The sequence below is a fragment of the Neophocaena asiaeorientalis genome, unplaced genomic scaffold (genome assembly GCF_003031525.2).
Source record: "Neophocaena asiaeorientalis asiaeorientalis breed wild unplaced genomic scaffold, Neophocaena_asiaeorientalis_V1.1 scaffold264, whole genome shotgun sequence".
Classification (NCBI taxonomy): domain Eukaryota; kingdom Metazoa; phylum Chordata; class Mammalia; order Artiodactyla; family Phocoenidae; genus Neophocaena; species Neophocaena asiaeorientalis.
Window position 1 is genome coordinate 1,741,416 of NW_020185332.1, and position 26,404 is coordinate 1,767,819.

The 26,404-nt window shown below is 47.3% G+C and overlaps 1 protein-coding gene across 8 annotated transcripts in view; it reads left to right on the top strand.

Annotated features, from left to right (window-relative positions):
• The window catches only part of PARP16 (poly(ADP-ribose) polymerase family member 16), a 47,439-nt gene that overhangs the window by 7,460 nt on the left and 13,575 nt on the right, over nucleotides 1-26,404 (top strand). For 4 of the 8 annotated variants that reach the window (XM_024735128.1, XM_024735126.1, XM_024735123.1 and 1 more), the window contains exons 2-6: nucleotides 6,398-6,676; nucleotides 17,590-17,727; nucleotides 20,021-20,227; nucleotides 22,987-23,158; nucleotides 24,572-24,713. In XM_024735128.1, the coding sequence (XP_024590896.1) occupies nucleotides 6,503-6,676; nucleotides 17,590-17,727; nucleotides 20,021-20,227; nucleotides 22,987-23,158; nucleotides 24,572-24,713 (833 nt within the window). In that variant the 5' untranslated portion in view covers nucleotides 6,398-6,502. Of the gene's footprint in view, nucleotides 1-5,874; nucleotides 6,677-17,589; nucleotides 17,728-20,020; nucleotides 20,228-22,986; nucleotides 23,159-24,571; nucleotides 24,714-26,404 lie in introns of those variants that run through there. The other 4 variants (XM_024735124.1, XM_024735127.1, XM_024735129.1 and 1 more) reach the window with 4 other exon arrangements.

Below are 26,404 nucleotides of genomic sequence, written 5' to 3' on the forward strand. Positions count from 1 at the left end.
CCAGTTTTCCCAGCACCACTTATTGAGGAGATTGTCTTTCTCCATTGTATATCCTTGCCTCCTTTGTCATAGACTAGTTGACCATAGGTGTGTGGGTTATCCCTGGGTTTTCTATCTTGTTCCATTGATCAATATTTCTGTTTTTGTGCCAGTGCCATATTGTCTTGATGACTGTAGCTTTGTAGTATAGTCTGAAGTCAGGGAGTCTGATTCCTCCAGCTCCGTTTTTTTCCCTCAAGACTACTTTTGTTATTTGGGGTCTTTTGTGTCTCCATACAAATATTAAGATTTTTTGTTCTAGACAGTCTTGGAAAGTTATACCTTTCTAAGAATTTGACCATTTCTTCCAGGTTGTCCATTTTATTGGCGTAGATTTGCCTGTAGTAGTCTCTTAGGATGCTTTGTATTTTTGTGGTGTCTGTTGTAACTTCTCCTTTTTCATTTCTAATTTTATTGATTTGAGTCCTTTCCCTCTTTTTCCTGATGAGTCTGGCTAATGGCTTATCAACTTTGTTTATCTTCTCAGAGAACCAGCTTTTAGTTTTATTGATCTTTGCTATTGTTTTCTTTGTTTCTATTTCATGTATTTCTGCTTTGGTCTTTATGATTTCTTTCCTTCTGCTAACTCTGGGTTTTGTTTGTTCTTCTTTTTCTAGTTCCTTTAGGTGTAAGGTTAGATTGTTTATTTGAGAGAACGTTCCGTGTGCACTTGAGATGAAAGTGTAATCTGCTGTGTTTGGAGGGAATGTCCTATAAATATCAATTAGGTCTATCTGATCTATTGTGTCATTTAAAGCTTGTGTTTCCTTAAACCACTGTAATGTGAATGTTGTTGTGTTTAATGTTGCCCCAGAGGTGTCTTAGGCTGTCTTCATTTCTTTTCATTCTTTTTTCTTTATTCTGTTCCATGGCAGTGAATTCCACCATACTGTCTTCCAGGTCACTTATCCGTTCTTCTGCCTCAGTTATTCTGCTATTGATTCCTTCTAGTGTATTTTTCATTTCAGTTATTGTATTGTTCATCTCTGTTTGTTTGTTCTTTAATTCTTCTATGTGTTTGTTCTTTAATTATTCTAGGTGTTTGTTAAACATTTCTTGCATCTTCTCGATCTTTACCTCCATTTTTTTTCCAAGGTCCTGGATCATCTTCACTATCATTATTCTGAATTCTTTTTCTGGAAGGTTGCCTATCTCCACTTCATTTAGTTGTTTTTCTGGGGTTTTATGTTGTTCCTTCATCTGGTACAAAGTCCTCTGCCTTTTCATTTTGTCTATCTTTCTGTGGATGTGGTTTTCCTTCCACAGGCTGCAAAATTGTAGTTCTTCTTGCTTCTGCTGTCTGCCCTCTCCCTTCATGTAATTCTTAATAATTTTTGAGCAAAGGTCCTGCATCTTCATTTTGTACTGGGCCTCAAAATGTATCTGGTAAAAATTTTTTTGATTAAACTAATAGCATTCTGTTCCTAGTATATTGCATTTTTTTTTCTTCTTGCAGTGTAGGTGGCTATTGAGATAATCATAAGTTTTCCCTTTTAATATATGAATGTGGGAAATTACATTAATAGATTTTCCATCATAAATTATCTCTGCATTTATATCCTAAACTCAACTTAACAATAATGGATTTTTAAGTAGACTTAATTTTTTTTTTTTTTTTTGCGGTACGCGGGCCTCTCACTGTTGTGGCCCCTCCCGTCGCGGAGCACAGGCTCCTGACGCGCAGGCTCAGCGGCCACGGCTCACGGGCCCAGCTGCTCCGTGGCATGTGGGATCCTCCTGGACTGGGGCACGAACCCATGTCCCCTGCATCAGCAGGTGGACTGTCAACCACTGCGCCACCAAGAAAGCCCAGTAAACTTAATTTTTTAAGAAAAGTTTCGAACTTATTTTAAAAATTTAAAGAAAAATTATGAAGATAATGTGGAGTTTCTGTATACCCCACACCCAGTTACCCCAATCATTAACATGTTATTGTTAATATGGTACATTTGTTATAATTAATGAATCAATAGTCTGTAGTTTATTCAGATTTCCTTGGTTTTTATCTAATGTCCTTTTTCTGTTGAAGGATCCTACCCAGGATACCACACTGTATTTCGTTGTCTCCTTAGGTTCCTCTGGGCTGTGAGTTTCTTAGACTTTCCTTGTTTTGATGACTTTGACAGTTCTGATATTTTACAGAATCCTCCTCTGTTGGAATTTGTCCGATGTTTTTCTCATGATTAGACTGGGGTAATGTGTTTTTGAGAGGAAGACCACATAGGTGTATTGTCATTTTCATCATCTCATTTCAAAGGTACATACATCAACATGACTTATCACTGTTGATATGATGACATTAATCACCTCCAGAGAGGGGAGAGCGGATGGAGGTTGAATAAGTCACCAGTGGCCAATGATTTAATCAACCATGCCTAAGTAATAAGGCCTCCATAAAAATCCAAAAAGGGTGGGGTTGAGAGAGCTTTGGGGTTGGGGAATATGTGGTGATGCAGGGAGAATGGTGTGCCCAGAAAGAGCATTGGAGTTCTGTGCCCCTTCCCCCATACTTGCCCTGTCATCTCTTTCATCTGGCTCTTCCTGCGTTCTATCCTTTTAGACAGTAAGTTAACTTTTTTTCTGAATTCCGTGAGCCACTGAAGAAAATTAATCAAATCCAAGGAGGGGGACAGGGGAACCTCTTATTTATAGCCAGTTGGTCAGAAGCACAGGTGACAACCTAGACTTGAGACTGCAGCAAAAAATTGTGAGACATGCAAAGATAGAGGAAAGTGTGACCCATACACTGGGGAAAAAAAAAAAGTCAACAAAAACTGCCTGTGAAAGCAACCAGATGTTGGTTTAACAGGCAAAGCTTCAAAGTAGCCATTATAAATATGTTCAAGAAATGAAAGGAAGTGATTAAAGAAGTAAAGGAAGGAATCAGGACAATGTTATATCAAGTAGAGAATATCTTATTGATAGAAATAAGATACAAATTATTTAAAAAGAAACAAATGGAAATGCTGGAGTTGAAAAGTACAATAATTGAAATGAAAAATTCACTAGAGGGGACTTCCCTGGTGGCGCAGGGGTTAAGAATCTGCCTGCCAATGCAGGGGAAATGGGTTTGAGCCCTGGTCCGGGAAGATCCCACATGCCATGGAGCAACTAAGCCCGTGTGCCACGACTACTGAGCCTGTGCTCTAGAGCCTACGAGCCACAACTACTGAGCCTGTACACCACAATTACTGAGCCCACGTGCCACAACTACTGAGCCTGTGTACTGCAACTATTGAAGCCCGTGTGCCAGGGGCCCATGCTCTGCAACAAGAGAAGCCACCATAGTGAGAAGCCCGTGGACCGCAATGGAGAGTAGCCCCTGCTCACCATAGCCAGAGAAAGCCCACACACAGCAATAAAGACCTAACACAGCCAAAAATAATAAATAAATTCACTAGAGGGGTCAGCAGTAGTTGTAAATTGACAGAAGAAAGAACCAGCGAATTTTAAAAAAAAATAAATTTATTTATTTTATTTGTTTATGTTTGGCTGTGTTGGGTCTTCGTTGCTGCACGCGGGCTTTCTCTAGTTGTGGCGAACGGGGGCTACTCTTCATTGCGGTTGTGCAGGCTTCTCATTGCGGTGGCTTCTCTTGTTGAGGAGCACGGGCTCTAGGTGCGCGGGCTTCAGTAGGGAAAAGTTAATGATTAAGGATGGTATGCTGCCCACAAGCATGCAGACCCCAGACCAGTTGGACCTGAGGGTTGATGATGCTGACTTCTGAGGCAGGAGATGGATGGGCTCCAGGCTAGGCATTTATAACTGGCCTCCTATGCACACCTCCTGCATGAGAAGATGAGCTGCAGGCCGGACATTCATTACCAGCCCATTTACATTTCCTGAAGCAAGAGACAAACAGGCTCCAGGAGTACATATTTATGACTGGACTCCCGTCTATATTTTGAGATCTGCACCTCAATATAAAAACCAGCAACAGGAATAGGGTAAATAACCAGACATTGGACACTTTTATGGCAGGGACAGAGAGGGGCTAAACCCTGTTAAAAGATCAAGAGGTCATACATTTCCCATCCTTGGGGAAGGGAGACATTGGACATGCGCAGAAAGGCTCCTTGGGGTCAAAAAGGAGGGGGCACCACCCCATAACATGTGATATTAAGGCCATCCCGTAGGCCTCTGGGCTGTAATCCATATTGGAAAAAAGTTGCGCACGCATGTTGGGGAGGGTCCTAGGGCAGGTCAGGTGTGGAAACAGAAACCAGATAGATAGCCAAAGGTAATCAAAGACCTGGAAGAACTGCCCTATATAAATGACTTAACCTCCTCTTTACTGCACTCCTCAGCAAAAGCCAGGGGGTGTGGTAGCTAGGATTCCTGGTTTTTATCCAGGCTACCCAGGTTCAATTCCTGGGCAGGGAATTAATATCTTGCTTCACGCCACCACTCAGTGCTGCCTCTCCGAGATCACTCCTACTTACCTCACCACCAACCCATCAGAAGAATGTCCACAAGCTGATCACACCCTCTTTGAACAATTACTATAAAACTCTCACTATCTTCTCCAAGTGGGGGGATGCACGGTTTTGAAGGCATTAGCCCGTTGTGGCCCTCTTTGTCTGGGAAACCAATAAAGCTATTCTTTTCCACTTCACCCAAAACTCCGTCTCCAAGATTCAATTCAGCCCTGGTGTACAGAGAAGCTGAGCTTTTGGCATCAGCCTTGCCTAAGGGCCCACAGTGAATAAGAGGAGGAAGGAGGGATGGTTCCCAGGTCACCTGCCCTCCTGCTGCAGGCTCTGCCTTTCTGGGCCTGAGCTTCAGCAGCCGTGTTAGAACTCCTGGGTCCCACGAGGCTCCCAGGACTTTGGGGGCACTAAGGGCCTTTTCTGAGGCCATAAGGCTCTCAGAACTTTTTGGTGCTTCTGGAGCAGTACAGGCCTCACAGCAACCAGAGGTTTGATGCAGACTCCTGGAAGCAGCCAGCACTCATTCCCCGGCCTGGGAAGCCCTGTGGTGGCTGGGGTCTGGTCTCACTCTTGCTCCCAAAGTCATACATACAATCCAACAGCAAGGACCTGTGCTCTGAGCTCAGGGTCCTGCTCAGCCTGGATGCAGAAGGTGGAGAAGTTCCTCCCTCAGAGGATGCTGGAGTGTGGAGGTGTGGGTAGGGTGCTGAGGGGCTTCTTGGTGTAGGAATTAGTGATGACCTGTGCTTAGATTTACATGTGACCATGAGGCCAAAATGTGGGGTTTTCTCTAATGGGCAGAGGGCATGGGAGTCTTGTCCCTTCCCTCCTGCAGAGTTGGGTCAATCTCCCCTCTGCCCTCCCCCATTACTTGTCTCCTCAGGCTCCCTTTCATGCAGGGTCCCAAAGGAGGATCTTGGCATGTCTTGTGAGAGGCCAGAGACTTTAGCAATGCAGAGAATTCTGGAGGCTGAAAGGCAGAAGAAAGGTCTTTTAGTTTTCAGAATCCCAGATTTACCCCGTCGGGCTGTGCAACCTTGGGCAATCATGCCAGCAGTCTGAGACTCAGTTGCCCTGCGTGTTAAATGGCTCCTTCTGCACGGCCCATCTTGGGGGGAAATGATTCAAGAGGGAGGCAGTAGGTAGTAGCAATTCCCCAGGAGAGACGAGCAGGCTGAGCCCGCGGAGCTGGGACAAAGGCAAGTCCAAGGGTGGGTCAAAAGGGGGCCTGGGTCATTTTCTACTCGGGGCTTCAGTGAGGATGGCCCGCAGCAGCGTGGGCGACTCAGCCGGGTCCGCACACCTGGCAACTGGGGGACACTCACTCGGTCGGGCGGACACACCCTGCACCGGGGAGCGGGTGGAGGCGGGAGCGGAAAGGGGCGGGCCCTCGCTGGGCTGGGCGGAGCGGCAACCGCGGTCGGGAGGTCAGGTAGGCCTGGGCGCGCGATGGGGCGCGGGAGTCCATCCGGCGGGCGGCGCGCGGCGAGTGGACGTGCACGGCTGGCGGAACGCAGGCAGCGCCGAGGGCAGCCAGGCGAACGCTGGGGCTTCGGCGGCGCCTGTCGGAGGCGGGGCAGGAAGGCCCGTGCAGCGCCTTAGCCTCGCCGGGCGTGGGGAGAGGGCTCGGCCCGCGGCCCCCGCTGGGGGTGACCCCCCCCCCCACCCCAGGCCTCTTCAGAGGACACGAGTCAGTACTTTGTCGTCTCACCCCATGTCATAGCCCCTCCCCCAGGCCTGGGATCCCCCGTCCGTCAGGCTCCGTTATCCCCAGGCCCAACCCCCCGCTGACCCGCGCGCGGTCCCGGCCGGATCCCTCTCCTCCCTGGCCAGTCTCTCTGGGCGGCGAGCGGCCCGGCCCCCGCAGAAGACACTCGTCAGCACGTTCTCACCGCTGTCATCTCATCCCTCTGCGTAACTCACCCCAGGCCTAGGGACTCCGGCCCATTGTCCCCGGACCCAGCCCCTCGCTGAACGCAAGCTCGGCCCTAGCCCTCGCCCGGCGCGTCTCCGGCAACACGCCGCGACCTGGGATGCAGCCCACAAGCTGGGCGACCGTCAGGGAGGCGGCGGGCCGTGACGTGCTGGCTGCCGACCTCCGCTGCAGCTTCTTCGCCTCGGCCCTGCAGAGCTACAAGCGCGACTCTGTACTGCGGCCCTTCCCCGCATCCTATGCCCGCCACGACTGCAAGGACTTTGAGGCCCTGGTGAGTGTACTTTTCCCCTGTGCTGTCCACTGCTTCGCAGGGCACGTTGTCTGTGGAACTCCTGTTAGTGATGGTGCCAGCCCCCGGACTTAACATTCCTAGCCTGGCCGTGGGGAAGGTTTGTTTCTAGGAGCTAAGAACACTCCCGACAACCTTCACACTCCCAAGTGACTCCCAGGGGTGAACTGAGGAATTCAACAGTTGCATAGGCCTCCACAACATTTCCTAGTGTGGCTTAGGGTGTTGATCTGAATCAGCTGGTTCTGCTAAATAGGAAGTTATCTATCCCTTTGCAAATAATGAGACACCATAAGTCACCAAAGCCACCCCGACCTCATCTTCAGATGAGGTAACATATGGCCAGTACTTTTATAAATTATAACATATGTACAGTACACATGTGAGCTGTTATTTCTCTGATGATTCAGGAGGCACTTAATTTCTTGCAGAGTTCACCTCAGGGTCAGCGTTCCAGATATTAGTTATCTTTGTAATCCAAATGTTTGAAATTACCTAGAAAAATATAACTTGCCAAAATTGATTCTGTAAGAAATACAAAGTCAAAAGCCTATAATCATTAAAGACATTGATTTAGTAGTCAAAGATTTTCCCTCAGAGAAAATTCCAGTCCTACCCAGTTTCATTGGTGAGTTCTACCAATCACTGAGGGAATAAGTAATTCTAGTTTTACACAATTCTTCCAGCGTATTGAAAAATAGGGTAGTGTAATCTTGATACTAAATCTAATAAGAATGATACAAGAAAAGAAAATTATAGGCCAATGTCACTCAAGAGTATAAATATGGAAATCCTCTATAAAAGGATCCTGAAACTAGCAATATATAAGAAGAATAATTCCTTATTAATAGGTTGGGTTTATCCCAGGAATACGAAATTAGTTCAACATTAGAAAATCTCTTAATGTTATGAACCACATTAACAGAATGTTGATCATGTTTAGAATCAACAGATGTTTAAAATTATCTCCGATGAGGTGGTCAGTATTGGGTGACCCTCTTTGCTATTGCTCCCAGGTGGTCAAGGGACAAAGGCCCAGCCTCCTGTCCCCTACCAGGTCCATTGCAGCTTAGGCTGGGGATGTGTTGAGGGCACCTCAGGTCTTGACCACAGTGCACAGGGGTTTCGGGTACAGGGAGTGGGAGGTTGGAGAAAGAGGCAAGCAGATTGACTTCCCCCATGGTTTGTTCTGCAAATTCAGATATTTAATTTTGTGAGTTTGTGATATCAGAGTGTTGGGGATAAAACTTTCTTCAGTTTTGTCAGTGGATATTTATGGAGCTCCTGTTGTGGGCCAGGTGCTGAGAATACAGAATTAAAGACTCAAGGAGAGGTTAACAGCCTGCTCAGCTATACTATGGGGTAAGCCCTATATATACAACATGGAAGCCCAGAGCAGGACTCCAGGCCTTGGCAGTAGGCTGGAATCAGGGAGCACTAACCAGGGGCGGTTATGATGCCCTGCTGAGTCCCCAGGGACATGGAGGATTTCGAGGAGCAGAGAGGAGGAAAGGGGTATTCCAGGAGGAGTAGCAGGATGGGCAGAAAGCCAGGACCTCACCAGGAAGGATAAGTCTGTACTTTAGTGTGGCTTTCATGGGGAACAGAAAGAGATGAGGCCAACCAGAGCAAACAGGACTGGGCATGTCCTGCCCAGATGTGTAGACTTTATCCTTGGGCTGGGAGGTCATTGGCGACATCCAGGATGCATTTCTGAAAGACCCTTGTGGTGGCAGGGTGACAGAGAGATCTGTTCAGGAGGAGTAGAGGGAGGAGGAGAGATTGGGGGTCAGAGGGACCAAACTCACCAGAGATGATGCCTCACAATGCGCTTTATTAATTTTTTGCCAAGAAACATCCAAATGGATTAGAATGCTCAGTGTGTTCTCTTTCTGCTGGAACAGAATCGGGTTACTTTAATGAATATGGGATAAATACAAAGGGATCTTTGGAATTGCTTTGATTTATTCATGCCTTTTAAAAATTTCGTTTTAATTACACAGGTAATGTTTGATTATATTCGTGTTTGAAAAAAAGTGATAAAGTATAAGCTCCCCTGATAGAGCTCACCCTGTCCCATATCCCTCCCCTCGGTTTGAGGCATACCCTTCCTCCCATACCTGTAATTCCTTAGGAGAGCATTGGCAATATGGGTAGCCCCAAATAGCCTCCTCCTCGGTAGAGACAGACTGTCCTGCACGTGGGTCTCCCTTTGGGGACAGTTTTAGACAATGCACTCTTTCTCTTGGGGGCCACTGGAGAAACACAGACAGATTCTTACCATCCCACGCTGTTGCTGTATTCCTTATTGGGCACTGGTGTTAGGGAAATTAGCCCAGGCCATGCAGATTCTTGGCTTTCTGTTAGGCATGGCTTTCAGGAGCTCTTTCTGAGGCGAGGCCCCCCCCACCAGGCAGGACCCGGAGTGACCTCTGGGGGCATGCACATTCTTAGATAAACACACTTTAGGTTTCGTTTTGTCACATGTTACATGAGTTAAAGAAAAGCTGCCCAGAACTTAGCATCTAACCTGTGTCTCTCTGACTCAAAGGTTAACTTTTGAAAAATAAATTTATTATTTATTTATTTATTTATGGCTGCGTTGGGTCTTCATTGCTGCGCGCGGGCTTTATTTTTAGTTGCGGCGAGCGGTGGCTACTCTTCATTGCGGCGTGCGGGCTTTGCATTGCGGTGGCTTCTCTTGTTGCAGAGCACGGGCTCTAGGTGTGCAGGTTTCAGTAGTTGTGGCACATGGGCTCAATAGTTGGGGCTCGCGGGCTCTAGAGCGCAGGCTCAGTAGTTGTGGCGCGTGGGCTTAGTTGCTCCGCGGCATGTGGGATCTTCCCGGACCAGGGCTGGAACTCGTGTCCCCTGCATTGGCAGTATTCTTAACCACTGTGCCACCAGGGAAGTCCCTCTCAGATTACCTTTTTATTTCTGTTCTCAGGAGAACTATGTGTAACTTGTTTAACCTTCCTAACAACTCAGCGATGTAGGTTCTATTATCATCTCTGTCACCATCAGCTAATCAGTATATGTGCTGGTGGCAGACCTCCTCCAGCTCCAGGTGATGCCGGTGTGTAGTCAGGGTAGAGAACCACCCCTTTAAAGGGTTCCCCTGATGACTCTTTTTTTTTTAAAGAAGATGTTGGGGGTAGGAATTTAGTAATTTATTTATTTATTTTTGCCGTGTTAGGACTTCGTTTCTGTGCGAGGGCTTTCTCTAGTTGTGGCAAGCTGGGGCCACTCTTCATCGTGGTGCGCGGGCCTCTGACTATCACGGCCTCTCTTGTTGCGGAGCACAGGCTCCAGACGCGCAGGCTCAGTAGTTGTGGTGCACGGGCCTAGTTGCTCCATGGCATGTGGGATCCTCCCAGACCAGGGCTCGAACCTGTGTCCCCTGCATTAGCAGGCAGATTCTCAACCACTGCGCCACCAGGGAAGCCCCCTGATGACTCTTTTTATGAAGCGGACTCTTGTAGACTTTTACCCCCAATCTGTTTTAGTAAATCTGGATTTTCATACCTTAGGTTTATGCAAAGCAAGGTGTACCTCTATGTAACTGTGCAGTCCATCTTTCCCACCTTCATCTCAGTGGCCCACCACCTCCACCCATCCTGCCCACCCCACTTCCAGGTGTCACTCTGTTTGTCAGGTCCCCGAGGCTGGTGACTTTGGCTATACCTTTGGTTCATTTCCTTCCAGCACCTCCACCCACAACTAGTAACTATGGCCTTTGGCATCTTCCTAGACAAGGATTTTTTTCAGATGTTCTTTCCTGCTGCCAGCCATTCTAGGACAACATTGCTTAACACTTAAACCTGAGTATCCCCACCTTTTCCTGGTAGTAATAATCACTTGTGGCAGCTTCTGTAAACACAGATTCTTGGGCTGCCTCCCCAGGAGATTGTGATCTGCATGGTTGCAAAGTGTCCACTGGGCTGTCCTGCCGCCTCCTGACTCAAAGCAAAGAGATTGAATTGTCTCCTTCTAAGGTCACTGGTCCTCTCTCTCCTCTGCTCACCCCCTGCTGGTTCCCTGTCCTTGGCTTCTCAGTCACCCAGACCACCTCTTTCCTGAGACTTCCTTTCTCAAACCCCTGTGACTGCCCAGCACTGCCCAACATTCAGGACTGGCCCAGGCTCCCTCAGCCACTTCTCCAACTGAATCCTTCCTTATTCCTCAGAGCAGAGGCTGCGAAAATGTGGCCTGTGGGATGACAGATTTTGTTTGTCCTCTGGTCTTTTAGAAATTCGGAAATTTAAAAAAAAGTGTGTGTGGGGGAATTCCCTGGTGTCCAGTGGTTAGGACTGCACCCTTCCTCTGCAGGGGGCATGGGTTCCATCCCTGGTCCATCAGGGAACTAAGATCCTGCAAGCTTTCAGGTGTGGCCAAAAAAAAAAAAAAAAAGCAGCTTACTGATTTCTTTTAAAAAGAAGAAAAATCTGAGGCTCCATAGCCTGGGTAGAGGTCGCCCTTGGGCAGAAAACAGCTGGAGCTGGGGGGGGGTGGTGGCTGGTCCCTTTGCTAGGCCAGGGGTCTCCAGTTCAACACAGTCCTTACTATTCTTTCCTGGATAACCCCTTACTCATTTTCATCACCTCTCTGGCCCTAGGGACATGTGAGCCCTGACCACCTTTTGGGACAGGCACTGTTTCCTTCTCTGCCTCCTCACCATGTTCTTTCCCACTGGGAATGCTCTCTCTCAGATTCCTTCCCCTCACTCCAGGCCCCACTCCCATCCTACTTGCTTTGAAAACCTTTCCCTTTGCCTGCCCCCCAGCCCCCAGAAATGCCTGCTTTCCTCCTGCACACTTTCTCCTCAAGCCAGTTGTTGATAAATGCCTTCCACTGTCACCAACTGTGGTTCATAACTCTTGTCTAGATGGAGGGTTTTCTGTCTTCTGCCCCTGCCCCATACTACACGTGACATACATCTTTCTCTCTACTTTTGACAGGGCTTAAGCATACCCAGTAGCAGTCTTGGTTGTGTTATTCAGGTAACATACCTAAAGCTTCCCAAGTAGCCTCTTAAAGTCCTACTTGGATTGACTCTTTTGGGCTAAAATATTCAGTCTATTACTAAATTTCTCCATTGATTTGGTCGGAGAGCATCACAGAGAATGGACTCTGGAGTCAGGCCACCTGGCTTCATGTCTCTTCCTTGCCAATGAATAGCTGTGTGACCCTAGGCAAGGTACTTAACCTTTCTAAGCCTCAGTTTCCTCACTTGTATGTATGTATTTATGTTTTAAAATAATTCTTTTATTGAGGTTTAGTTGATTTACGGTATTATATAGGTTTCAGGTGTATAACAGTGATTCACAGTTTTTAAAGGTTATACTCCATTTATAATTATTATAAAATATCGGCTATATTCCCTGCACTGTACAACATATCCTTGTAGCTTGTCTAGTTGGTACATAGTAGTTTGTACCTCCTAATCCCGTACCTCTCTCCTGCCCCTCCCCGCTTCCTTCTTCCCACTGATAACCACTAGTTCTTTATATCTGTGAGTCTGTTGCTGTTTTGTTATATTCACTAGTTTTATTTTTTAGATTCCACATATAAGTGATATCATTTGTCTTTCTCTGTTGGACTTATTGCACTTAGCATAATACCCTCCAAGTCCATCCATGTTGTTGCAAATGGCAAATTTTCATTCTTTCTTATGGCTGAGTAGTATTCCATAGTGTGCGTGTGTGCGTGTGTGTGTGTGTGTGTGTGTGTGTGTACACACACACAAACACCTATCTTATTTATCCATTCATCTGCTGATGGACACTTAGGTTGCTTCCATATCTTGGCTATTGTAAATAGAGCTGCTATGAACGTTGGGGCGCCTGTGTCTTCTCAAATTAGTGTTTTCTTTTTCTTCAGATATATACCGAGGAGTGGTAGGTGGGTAGGTAGGTAGATGGCCATTCTGACACGTGTGAGGTGATACCTCATTGTGGTTTTGATTTGCATGTCTCTGACGATCATCTTTAAGCTGGGCTGTTGTGAGGATAAAATGAGACGAGACATGCACAGCATTTAGCCCAGTGCCTGGCACGTGATAAGGCCTCAACAAATCGTAGCTATTACTGTCTCATTCTGAACTTCATGTCAGGTTGCAGACTGGCCTCTGAGACTCCAGGATACGTAAGATGTGGTTGGCCCTCAGGAAGCATTTGTCTTAAGCGGATTTGAGATGGTCCCAGAGAGTCAAGGACCAACCTGGGATTCTGCACTGAGCACAAGGGGAGCACAGAGGTCATGGGGGGTCAGGGACAGGGCAGGTGACTCTAGGCTGGCTTTGAAGACTGAATGTCATGCTGGGCAGCTGCAGAAGCACAGGGGAGGAGAGACATAGGGCAGCTGAGGAACAACAAGGGAGGAGCAGGTGGGAAGTCTGTGGCAGAAGGTTCTCTTAGGCAGAGGCCAGCCCAGATTCTGAAGGGCCTTGTTAAGGGGAGGGTTGCTGGTTTTAGCAGATTAAAAAATATAGACCGAAATACAAATTTGAACTTCAGAGAAGCAACAAGTTATTTTTTTAGCACAGGTATGCCCCAAATATTGCATGGGTTATATTATATTAAAAAAAATATTGTTGTTTATCTGAAATTCAAATATAACTGAGCAGATTGTATGTTATCTGGCTGCCTGGGAGGAGAGCTCGTACAGTTAACCTCCCTCGTTGCCATCCACGTCCCTGACTACACGCTGGCTGCCAGATAAAATAGTCTCTACCTGGTCCTCAGAAAGCCCTGCTCAAATACAGACAGGTTTGGTCACAAGAGGAAGAATCCTGTTAACTTTTTGTAGCAGATTGATTTTTCAGAGTAGCTTGAAAAGTGAAACAGGACATTAGGGAGGTCAGCTGAGGGGTTAAGAGTGGGGACAACGAGGGCAGCCCTGCAGGACACACAGGCAGCAGTGGGCAGGCAGCAGTGTGTCTGAGGGCCTTGAGCCCTGGAAGAGGCCTGGGCCCAGCTCAGAGTTGGGAGAGTTCTCTCCCACTTCCACAGACTGAACCCCTGAAAGGGGCCTGGGTTAACTGACAGTCCTTTTGTGAGGCCCCCTGTGCCTTGGTCTGGACTGTTGGCAAAGGCTGCGGCTCACAGGTGGGATTGGAGAGCAGTGATGGCAATGGTAATCCCAATGGGACAGAAGACTGCTCTGGCTCTGGCGTAACAGATGTGGACCAGGAGTAGAGAAGAGGGACAGGGAAGGCCGAGGTGTCCCTGAGGGTATGTCATTCGGAACGCATCTTCAGGTACCCTCAGTGGCTCCATGTTGCCTACAGAACAAAGGCCAGAGTCCCCAAGGGGGATACAAGGCCCTTCACTGGCTGATCTCAAGTCACCTCACTCCTGTTCCTCCTGGCGACTCCTCCCCCATACTCTAGGCTGCAGGCATACTGAACTATTTGCAGTTAATGATAAAAATCATGGCAGTCCCACTAACTTAATACCTTCCTGTTGCTCTAAGTGCTGCACTCGTTTAACTTGGTTAACCTTCACTGGCATCCTGTGAAGTGGATCACATTGTCCCAATTATGTGTTTGAGGAAACTGAGACACAGGTTAACTCACCCAGGTCACACAGCTAGTAAGGGGTGTAAGAGCCCAGGTTTGGACCTGGGCCGCCCAGGAGGAGAGCTCGTACAGTTAACCTCCCTCGTTGCCATCCACATCCCTGACTACATGCTGCACTTCCGTGCTTCTGTGCCTTTGCCTGTCCAACCCGATCACACAGCACCTCCCCTTTGAAGACTTGCCTGACCACTCCCTTTTCTCAAAGCGCCTACCCAACAGGAGTCCCGCCTGGCCCCTTTTGTAGTTTGTATCCGTCTTTGTTATGACAGTCAGTGAATAGTTTTTAAGTCATAATTATTTACCTTTCTGCCTCCCTGCTGTGTAGGATCAACACTTGTGGAGCATCTACACATCCATGTTTTTATTTATTTATTTATTTATAACATCTTTATTGGAGTATAATTGCTTTACAGTAGTGTGTTAGTTTCTGCTTTATAACAAAGTGAATCAGGTATATATATGCATATATCCCCAAATCTCCTCCCTCTTGCGTCTCCCTCCCACCCTCCCTATCCCACCCCTCTAGGTGGTCACAGAGCACCGAGCTGATCTCCCTGTGCCATGCAGCTGCTGCCCACTAGATAGCTATTTTACATTTGCTAGTGTATATATGTCCATGCCAGTCTCTCACTTCGTCCCAGCTTACCCTTCCTCCTTCCCTTATCCTCAAGTCCATTCTCTACGTCCGCGTCTTTATTCCTGTCCTGCCCCTCGGGTCTTCAGAACCATTTTTTTTTTTAGATTCCATATATATGTGTTATCATACGGTATTTGTTCTTCTCTTTCTGACTTACTTCACTCTGTATGACAGACTCTAGGTCCATCCACCTCACTACAAATAACTCAATTTCGTTTCTTTTTATGGCTGAGTAATATTCCATTGTATATATGTGCCACATCTTCTTTATCCATTCATCTGTCGCTGGACACTTAGGTTGCTTCCATGTCCTGGCTATTGTAAATAGAGCTGCAATGAACATTGTGGCACATGACTCTTTTTGAATTATGGTTTTCTCAGGGTATATGCCCAGTAGTGAGATTGCTGGGTCATATGGTAGTTCTATTTTTAGTTTTTTAAGGAACCTCCATACTGTTCTCCATAGTGGCTGTATCAATTTATATTCCTACCAACAGTGCAGGAGGGTTCCCTTTTCTCCACACCCTTTCCAGCATTTATTGTTTGTAGATTTTTTGATGATGGCCATTCTGACTGGTGTGAGGTGATACCTCATTGTAGTTTTGATTTGCATTTCTCTAATGATTAGTGATGTTGAGCATTCTTTCATGTGTTTGTTGGCTGTCTGTATATCTTCTTTGGAGAAATGTCTATTTCGTTCTTCTGCCCATTTTTCACATCCGTGTCTTTGTTTTTTTTTTTTGTTGTTGTTGTTGTTGTTTTCCGGTACGTGGGCCTCTCACTGTTGTGGCCTCTCCCGTTGCGGAGCACCGACTCCGGACGCGTAGGCTCAGCGGCCGTGGCTCACGGGCCCAGCCGCTCTGCGGCGCGTGGGATCTTCCCTGACCGGGGCGTGAACCCGTATCTCTTGCATCGGCAGGCGGACTCTCAACCACTGCGCCATCAGGGAAGCCCCATGTCTTTAAATTGGATCCTCACGGATGGCCTGCAAGGCATGTAGAGATAGTTTTTTCAGAAGCCTGAGGCTATTGATTGAATCTTTAGAAATAGAGACAGGAATAAAGCAGCCCTGAAAGGTTTCTGATTTTCAACTACAGGGTTAAGAAATAAACCCCCCCAAGGTTGGCAACAGTGAACTATCTAGAAACGGGGGAAAAAGCTACTGGTATTCATGAAGTACCAACTACATCCCTAGGAAAGGTATGTGTTGTCTGGGGAGAAATACAAAGAAGAACAGAAATGGACATACACTGTATAGACCAGACCCTGAGATTGTGTTACCTTCTTTAATCTTCCTGACAATCCACATGGCGATAGTGGGGTTCCCATGTTAGAGAGACTGAGGCCCAGCCAGGTCTAGCGCTTTGCCTAAGGAGCAGGGATTCAATCTGAGATATGTCTGCTCTTTTCTCTACATCCAGGAAACAGGAGAACTAGGAAAACACAAGACAGTCCTTGGTCTCCGCGAGTCCTGGCCATTCTGGGGAGAGAGTATTGGGGCTGAGTGCTTTAGGGTTTTGGAGGAGACGGGATACCTGGGTTAGTAGAGGTGGGGAAGGGGCGCTCCAGGGGACTGAGTGAGCAAAGCTTGGAGGAGGTATGTTCACAGATGGCACCAGTCTGCAGTGGTGTTTTAAATGCCATGCTGGAGAGATCTGGCTTCTAGTCAGTTTTAGTTTCTGAGCAAAAGCTACAGATACCTTGTAGCTCTCTGCTAGTCCAGGTCCACAGTCCCTTATCAGAAATCCTGGCACCAGATCTGTTTCAGAATTGATTCTGCGTGATTTTACAAAGGCAATATTGTCCACCTCAAGACAACTGTCACAGGCCACACCGGGTACCAGCCTAAATCAGAAGGCTCTGGGATGGATCACAGCTCACAGGAGGGCATTCCATTTCTGCAGAAGTCCTTGCTATAGTCCCCGTAGAGGTCCAGGAGCTAGTCTTGCCCCCGAGAGGGACAGTTCGGGTGTAAGGAGATGAGATTCATGTTGGGTGGCTGCAGGAACTGCACTGGTCTAATGAAGCCCCATGTTCCATGGAGGCTGGTCCCTCTAGTAAGAACAGCATAGACATAGCTGCCAGTGTCCTCACAAAAAGTCACCACACTCAGGGAAACCCAAAACCATGGATTCCCCACTCAGTTTCCTCCAGTCCAGATGCAGTTACTGTTCTGAGTCATCTTTACCAAAAGCAGCGTTGCCTGGTTCTGTATGTAGTTGCTATATTACCTTTGTCTGGTCTCCAGGGGAACAGGTTAACAGGAAATTAACTCATGCTGAAGGGAGAAGGCTTTGTAACCCTTTACCCACATGTGTATATACCATGTATTTGGTAACACCTCCAGCGGGGTGCATCCCATAATCAGGTATTAATAGTCCTGCAGCAAAATGCATCTCATCAGTAGTAACACAAAGTGGGATAATAAAGATTAAACGAACCTCACATCAGCTCAGGTTAGGTTTTGTACCAGTTGAGTTACAGATAACCTTCCAGTGTTCAGAACATTTGGAGTTGGGCAGTATTTGGAAAGGGATTGTAGACCTGTTGCATTTCCCTCTGAAGAAATTCCTTGGAACCTGAAAGAAGTGCAGGTCGCCTGCCTTACCACTAGAGGGCACCTGGGGTTACTATCATTTTGTCCAGGATCCTTGCTAACGGAGGTTTTCCTCACTTCAGCTTGCAGATGCCACTAAGTTACCCAACCTGAAAGAACTTCTCCAGTCCTCAGGAGACAAAGACACATGGGCCTGGGACCTGGTGAGCTGGATTTTATCCTCAAAGGTCCTGACAATCCACAGTGCAGGAAAGTCAGAGGTGAGACTTTGGTCTATAGGATCACAGATTCCTGGGCCTGGAGGGCTCTGGGACCTCTTTGTGCACCAGCATGACCTGGGAAGCTTATTGAAAATGCAGATTCCTGGACCTTGTGTCCCCAGAAATTCTGATTCTGTGTCTAGAGTGGGGCCCAGGAACTTGTACACTGGCAGTACGAAGCTGTGTTCTCCCTCTTACCAGCGGGACCTTGAGCAGGTTACTGGATGCATTTCAATACCTCAGTTTCCTCATCTGTAAAATGGGGATAATAATAGTATACTTCCATCAGGGAACTGGCTGTGAGAATTAAATGAATTTTCTCACTTAGAACAATGCCTAAGGGCACATGCTAGGGGCTCAGTAAAAGTTGGGTATCACAAGCACCCCAGGTATTTCTGACAAGGGTGGACCAAACATTCCAGCTGTCAGGAAGCAAAGAGGCAGAACCCGAAGTGGTGGAAATCCTCAGGCTCTGGGTTCAAATCCCACTCCCATCTATTATTGAGTCTTCTTTTCCCCATTTGTAAATTGAGAATATTAATAGTTACCACAGAAGGGAGCTATAATAGAATGTGTCTCACCCGCAGTACAGTCTCTGGCACAGGCCAGATATTCCATAATTTGGCTTCCCTTGCTTGGCTGTGATCTCGCGGGGACGGGCTGGGATGACAAGGATCAGGGTGTAGGGCAGGCACATCCCTGATCAGGTGTTCTTTCCTGTAAGCGGCAGCAGGAGTTTGTACTATTCCTCACTTAATCAGTTTTAATTTAAGAGCATTCAGTTTTATAAGTTCCTGCTAAAGACAGAAATCCTCCTTAAGTGGCATAGAATTTGACATCTCGTTTCTGGTGTCTAGGGACATCCTCCATCCATGTTGGATGGTAAGATAACATAAACAGCCCTGGAGTGGGAGTCAGGAGACCTGTATTCAGGTCGGGCTGGGCTGCTAACTCCTAGATGATCTCTGGGTTTCACTTTTGTCATCTGTTAAATTTAGATTTATTCATTCATTTACTCATTCCTCATAAGGGCATCAAGCGCCTACTGGAGTTGGGAGCTATTTGTAAAGTAGATAAGGCAGCTGCTCCTTGATTTTTGATTATAGTAGTGGAAATCCTCAGGCTCTGGGTTCAAATCCCATCCCATCTGCTAAGTTCCATTAAAATATGGAGTGTTGGGACCCAGGATTATCAACTTTTTATTGTGCCCAAGTAATGATATTGTCTACCATGTATCATTTTATAAAAGGATATTTTAATACAAAAAAAAAAGATGGCCCTGACTTCAGAATAAAGGACAGTTCTTCCAAAGAAGGGATCATGGCAACCTTACATCAATGGAAATATATCTGTTAAATTGCCCTTATTTTTGTCATGTAATCACAACCCAGAGAAAACTTTAACACAGACTGGCTTTGGTCTGTGACGTACTGTTTGGAAATCTTGGAAATGGTGTGGTCTCTGCCCTGAAGAGGATTATTACCCTTTAGGAAGGAGCTTACCCTTCTGTATCAGTTAACTTTCATTGCATAACAAACCATCCCCCAAATCTACTGGCTTAAAACAACACTGATTGCTTCTCGTGATTCTGTGGGTTGGCTGGGTGGTTCTTATTAATGGGGCCGGCTCGCCTGGGGCTGATCCAGGGTAGCCTCACTTGTGTGTGGGGGGCTTCAGCGGGGATGGCTGCTGTGGTTGGGGCCTTCCTCTACGAGGCTGTCATCCTATAGAAGGTCAGCAGGGCTTGTGAAGGGTTCCCAGCAGCAGACAAGGAAGGGCAAGCTCTTTTCAAGTCTCTGTTTGCCATATGTTTACCAAGGGAAGTGACATGGCCAAGCCCAGATTTAAGGGGTGGAGAAGTAGATTCCATCTCCTGATGAAATCTTGGTGGAATTCCACCTGCAAAGTCGCATTGCAGAGGGGTGAGTGGACAGGGATGGGAGGAAAAAATTTTGTGGCCATTTCTGTAATTCATCATCACATCTTTCCACCTCCTAAGATTATTGTCAAGATGGAATGCAGGAAATAGATGTGAAAGTGTAATGAAAATTTGAAGTGATCTTTAGTTAGAAGGAGCAATTCATGCTTCTCAGGGAAAAATATTGTTAGAGGAAAGCAGCCTTGAGCTGTAAGCTCTGAGCTTGTTTATAAACTGATGTTTTTATTCCTGTGAAGCCAGTTCTTCTCATGAGCAGAGCCCACAGGCGTTAAGCCCAAGGCTTTAGGAGCCCATTCTGGCAGCACATTTAACCAACTTCCCAAATAAAACTTCAACCTCTTGCATGTTTTCAAGTTTGAAAAGATCCAAAAGCTGACTGGTGCCCCTCACACGCCTGTCCCCGTGCCGGACTTCCTGTTTGAAATTGAGTACTCCGACCCAGCCAACGCCAAATTTTATGAGACCAAAGGAGAACGAGACCTAATCTACGCCTTCCATGGGAGCCGCCTAGAAAACTTCCATTCCATCATCCACAATGGCCTGCACTGCCACCTGAACAAGGTGGGGCCCAAGGCTGCTGACATGGGGGGAGCTGTGTGTCAGGGCTGGTAGGGGTGAGGGTGGGTAGGCTCACTAAGGCCTTGCCACTCAAAGTGTGGTCTGCAGACCAGCAACAGCAGCATTGCTTGAGAGCCTGTGAAAAGGCAGAATCCTGGGCCCACCTGACCTTCTGAGTCAGAACCTGCCTTTTAACAGGATTTCCAGGTGACTCCTATACTGATTAATGTTTGAGAAGCATCGGTTTAAAGATGGTTCCCAGCCTTGGCTGCACACTTAGAATCACTTGGGGAGCTATTAAAAATCCCAATGCCTGGCCGCATTCCTGACCAATGTGGGGCCCGGGCACCAGTGTGCTTTCAGAGCTCACCAGGCGATCCCAGTGGGTGGCCAGCCCTCACTCCTCAGCGTGATCCCTGGACCAGTGGCATCCACATCACCTGGGAGCTTGTTGAACAGGTGGAATCTCGGGCCCACCCCAGACTACCTGATCAGAAATCACAATTTAACAAACTCCCAGGTGATTCATATGCATGTTGAAATTTGAGAAGCACCTGCCTAGGGGACCTGCCAACAGAGTCAGCCCTTGGGGAAACAGGAGAGGAGCTCCCTCCTTGAGCACCTTTCCTTCCTTTGTTAGGAGTGTCAACCACCCCTTCTTTGCCAGCACTTATTTTGTCCCTCAGTGAGGCGAAGGAGGAAGAATACAGACAGGAGCCAGAAAGACCACCTTTGCAGCTCTGCAATCCTGGGGAAGTTTACTTAACCTCTCGGAGCCCCGGTGTCCTCATCTGTAGAATAGGATTCCATTACCCACGTGCTGGTGCCCCGATAGGATTGAAACAGTTCATGTATGCAAAGGGCTCTTCCTGTACTTAGGTACCGAGGAAGCAGTGGCTGCTTTTACAGGCTGAGGGAGAGCGACTCTGGGGTGTCTGGAGGGCTGCAGCCTTTCCGCAGTTGTCCCAGCATCTGCCTTGTCTGGGGGACTGGCTCCGCGAGCTGTGGGCTCAGTCGTGGCTGATGCAGCCCCGAGGCTGGAGAGACTTTTCCAGCACTGCTACTGCTGATTAGCACAGTTGGGTTTTGCGAGGATGTTGGGCTTGTTTACAGCTGGCTCTCAGCTTATTATTATGGCCAGGCTACTGGAATCCAGGGGGCCTCTGCTTCACACCAGAGCCCACCTGGAGAAGTTGCCTGCAGATTCCAGTCTTGTAACCAAACCTTCACTTCAGTGCCTGAGGGAGTTTGCTACTTAGAAGCATCTCATCATAGTCCTTTGGTGAAGTGGATGCTCTTCTGGCTCCTCTGTCTGGGTTTTCAGTGAGGGGCTTGCTTGAGGGAGCCTACCTGCCAGTTGAAGCTCTGAGATTGTTTTTCTCGTAGGGATACCCCAAGTTTCCTGCTGTTGTGCTCTCCTGCTCATGGTTCTTGAGTCTAGGGAATGGTGTATACATGGCAGGCATAAGCAGAAATGGATGGGGGTCAGATCAGAGGACATCTGTGTCCTTGGAGAAGGTCTGTGTTAACTTTTGAGACATGGGGACACTGTAACAAGGCCAAGGAAAGGCTTGTTTCATTTCCCCTACGCTTCCCTTAATCGGCTTAGAGTTGTGGAAGCCTGGTGCCACTGACTAGGATGTTTCTCAGTTAGCAAGTAGAGGACGTTCAGTGAGCTGTTTGAGGCCATTCATCGTCTTAAGGTACTGACACTGTGGCCCAAGAATAGCATCTGGATTACAGCTCATGTCAAATTCCATCCACTGGTAGCAGTTACCTAGAATGTTGTGCTGAGAAGGATTCTGAGTCAGTATGAATGAGTGCCACGATTGATATTTTTATGTCGGCGTCACGGTTGATTATTGATGTCTACCATGGGCAAAGGGTGTGTTTGCTATGCCTGCTGTAGCCTCAGCTTGTAGGTGTTTCACCTGAGATCCTTCTCTTTCACCTGGCATGCTTCCTCGTGGAGGACACCCAATTAGCCTCACCACCAGGGACCTGCCTCCTAGAATTTTGGACATTTTCTTGGTCGACACCAACACAAAGAGCAAAACTTACCCTGCCCCTCATATAGGCCTGCCTCATTTGGTTACAGTTTCTGGTCTGAGAGATGCGTTTCTATTCCAAGTAATGACTCCGATTACTTCCCTTAGTCACTAAGGTGTTATCCCCTCCCTGTACATAAGGGCATGACTTTGCTTCTGCAAGCCTGTCAGTATAGCCAGGCTTAACACATTCATGTAGCAGGAATGACCGATACCCTACGACATCGGAACCTGTGACGGCATACCCACCCCTGTCTCGTGCCAGGTGTCCTGTGCAGTGCTCTATGTGCATCATCTCATTGAATCCTTGAGGAGACAGTGTTATCACCGCTTTGCAGATGTAGAAACTGAGACCCAGAGAGTTTATATAACTTGCTAGCTTGTTAGAGGGATAGGCAGGATTCAAACTTGGGTCCGCTTGACTCTTATCCCTGTGGTTTTCTTACTCAGCCTTAAGCACTGGAACTACTAGTTTGCCAGGTTAATTAGCCACACCCACAATCAGTTAAACTGTCGTCAGATAGGAACGTGTTTCGTAATAACCCTGTGACGATGTCATAGGATTATTTGATCTTATGCCTTTTGCTGGGGTAAAAAAAGAGGCTTGAAGATTTGTGTTAACAACTCTGTTGAAGAAAGACCTGTGTCATCTTGCTGTGCCAACTCTGCATTCACCCAGCCCTGTTTCTTTTCTATTGATCTCTGCCATTTCAGACATCCTTGTTCGGGGAAGGGACCTACCTCACCAGTGACTTGAGCCTGGCTCTCATTTACAGCCCCCATGGCCATGGGTGGCAGCGCAGCCTCCTGGGCCCCATCCTTAGCTGTGTGGCCGTGTGCGAGGTCATCGACCATCCAGACGTCAAGTGCCAAACGAAGAAGAAGGGTGAGTGAGCACTTGGCCCAGACCTGTGCTGCAGGCCTCTGGGTGTCAGGCTTTTGCCTTTGGCCCAGCTGCTGGGTGGAGCACCCATTGCATGCCAAGGGATGGGCTGGGTTAACAGTGTAGGACAGGGCCTGCCTTCAGGTAGTGAGCAGTCTCCTTATGGACTGAACGCACAGTGGAAAAGGTATCACTGACTACAAGGCAGTGGGTAGGGAGTGCCAGCTGAGGGTGCTGATGAGGCCCACAGCGGCAGCTCAGAGGAAGGGGCAATCATGGTGGGTCCAAGTGCTCAAGGAAAGCTTTGGGGTGGAGAAGATGAAAATGAGTGTGTGAGGCCAGAGCACAGTCTCACTGAAGGTAGAGACTGGATCTGATTCACTCTTGGGCACCTGGGGTCAGCAGGGAGTCTGGTACATACTTGGCATTCAATAAACATTTGCTAAACTGAAGCTAAAGACTTGCATCCACACGCTATTCCTCCAGGCTGCTCTGCTGTGTGCTGGAGCCCCCAGAGGATGTGAGGGGCACCTGAGGCCATGGGGGTGAATCCTGGGCTCTCTAGGGAGTGGATGAATACTGGGCCACCTCAGTCTGCTCTCCTGATATGTGCCTTAGATCTTTGCCCCGTGCCCCCTGCTGTTTTGCCCTCAAAGGCAGAAGTCATAGAACTGTCATTCTAGTCTCCAGAGCTGGCCTGTTGGTTCCACTGAGAAAAGGAGAATTGAGAAAACGTCTGTTCCTGGCCTCTAATGTAAAACAATTGGAATCCTGAGGAATGGGCCCAGGTCTGACGCCACTCTCCCAAACCAGACAGCACGAATATTCGCTTTTGTAATTCTTAGGAAGTCTGCAAACTGTGACATTAAACATTAGGACAAAACCTTGCAATGTCTCCTGTCACGAAGCTTTGACCTTTTGTGGGTTTTTTTGTTTTGGTTCTTTCTGGTAAAGCTTTTTCATGTTACTAAAAGGAAAGGTTTTGTTTTGTTTTTTGAAACAAGTCTTGGTACAAAAGGTGGAAGATAAGTGTTCTAAGAAACTCGAATCCAGAACCATTAATTTAAAATGCTGTTAAAAAGTTTGTTTCAGATCAAGTCTTATTTCTAGTCCCATATTATTTTTTTGTTACGGCCATCAATCTGCTTCTTCCCTCTGCTTTCCCAACTCAGTTTTTTTTTTTTTCCCCTCTTGTATCCCTTTTAGTTTCCTATTCCTTTTCCTCCTTCCGGTTGTCTGCTTGTCGGACTCTCCTATTTTTAAGTCCCGCTTCACGTACATACACAGCCCATTCCTCTGCCTCTCGGGTCTTCTCCACCCTCAGGACCAGGGTGCTTGACCCATTTCTTTTCATAGTTTGCTTCTGTTATTATTGTATCTTCCCCCTGTAAAGTTGTGCTTTATCTCCTTATTTAGATTCCAGGGAGATAGATCGCAGGAGAGCGAGGATCAAGCACAGTGAAGGAGGAGACATCCCTCCAAAGTACTTTGTGGTTACCAATAACCAGCTCCTGCGAGTGAAGTACCTGCTGGTGTACTCACAGAAGCAGCCCAAGAGGTGAGAAGGATGGTCCCTGCGTGAGGTCCAGGAGAACAACTAAAGGCTGCATTCATAGTATTGGGTTCTTAGTTATCCGCAGCTCCTCTCCCCCAGCCTTACACCTCAGCTATCTCTGCTTTATGTAAGGGGTAAGAAGTGAGGAATACAGGTCGAATAGAATCTGGTCCTGGCCCTAAGGGACTGTATATTCTAGTGAAGAAGAGCTTTGTTAACATAAATAACTTGAGGGACTGAAGCCAAACTGTGAAGCCCCTTTGCCACTTGGGCTCCTGATCACAGTCTGAAACCCACTCACTGGCTTGCGATGAGAGGCAGGGTGGTGCCAGGATCTGGCTGGGATTATGTGCCGTCGCGCTTGGTCACTTCCCAAGGTGGCTGTCGAACCACTACCTGCTCCTCTCTGGACCTGAGATGCTTCATCTTTATCTCTAAAATGAGCGTGTTGAATCCAACAGCAGATGAGGCCTTCCAGCTCCTAAGAACCTGAGAGTGGTGGATTCCTCATGCCGTCTCAGCATTGTGTTTTCGAGGGTATGGCAGGGCTCTCCAGGGTTGCGGGTCACTTTGAGATTTTGTCACATTGTTGGGGATCCGTGGTAGAGTTTCTCATGGGGATGAGCAGCAGGTGAACAGGCAGGACAGGGAAAGGGTTATTGTTAATACTCTTGACTCCTACTTGTACACACCAGTGGATTCTATGCTTCAGAATGCAGTATCTAGTAAAATCCTCCCTCCTTAAATCTGGGAAATACGTACTGGGTTCCTAAGTTTGGGGGACATTATCCTTTGGTTTAAAATCATCTGGCTTTTTCAAGTTGAAAATTCCATTCCTTTCCCACTTCTTCCTGGAGTGTCTCTCTAGTGCACACTTGGATGGTTTAGATCATCTCCCAGCAGGCAAAAGAGGATTTCCCCTGCTCAGAATAATACTTGTGCATGTCTGAAAGTGAAAAGACTTTTGCTGAATACCCTGCCACCTGCTGTCATCTGGTCAGACACCCTTAGTGAGGTCATCCTTCTAGATACCAAAGTCTTGCTTAGGAAAAGACAGGTTATAAAAGGTACAAGAGGAGCTATAAAAGAAAAGATCAGGATGAGCTCATTGCATAGCTGTCTTTGTACATCTAGAAAAGATCTTCGTGGTGTTGGTCAGCGACAGACGTGTTAACAGTAATGTGTCCACGTGCCCCAGTGAGGCCCACCAACCACCTTTATACTCTTCTACTTGGTTCCCATGGTGACTCAGTTCCCTCTTCATCTAATAGAATTCTACTTTTCATCTAAATCTGCCCGTATCTCTGTTCTTTCTGGTTTCTTTAGCCCAGCTGTGAGCATGATTTAGTTTTTAGCTGCTTAATTTTACTCATTCTATTATTCCTACCAATGAAGGGAAAGAACTTTTGGAATAGGTAACCAGGTTGAGAAATTCTGGGGAAAGGCGTGTCAGCGCCAGGGCAAATAGCCCCAGATTTTTTAAAAAAAATTAATTAATTATTAATTTATTTTTGGCTGCATCGGGTCTTTGTTGCTGTGCGCGGCTTTCTCTAGTTGTGGCGAGCAGGGGCTACTCTTCACTGTGGTGCGTGGGCTTCTCATTGCGGTGGCTTCTCTTGTTGCAGAGCTCGGGCTCTAGGCACGTGGGCTTCAGTAGTTGTGGCTCACGGGTTCTAGAGCGCAGGCTCAGTAGT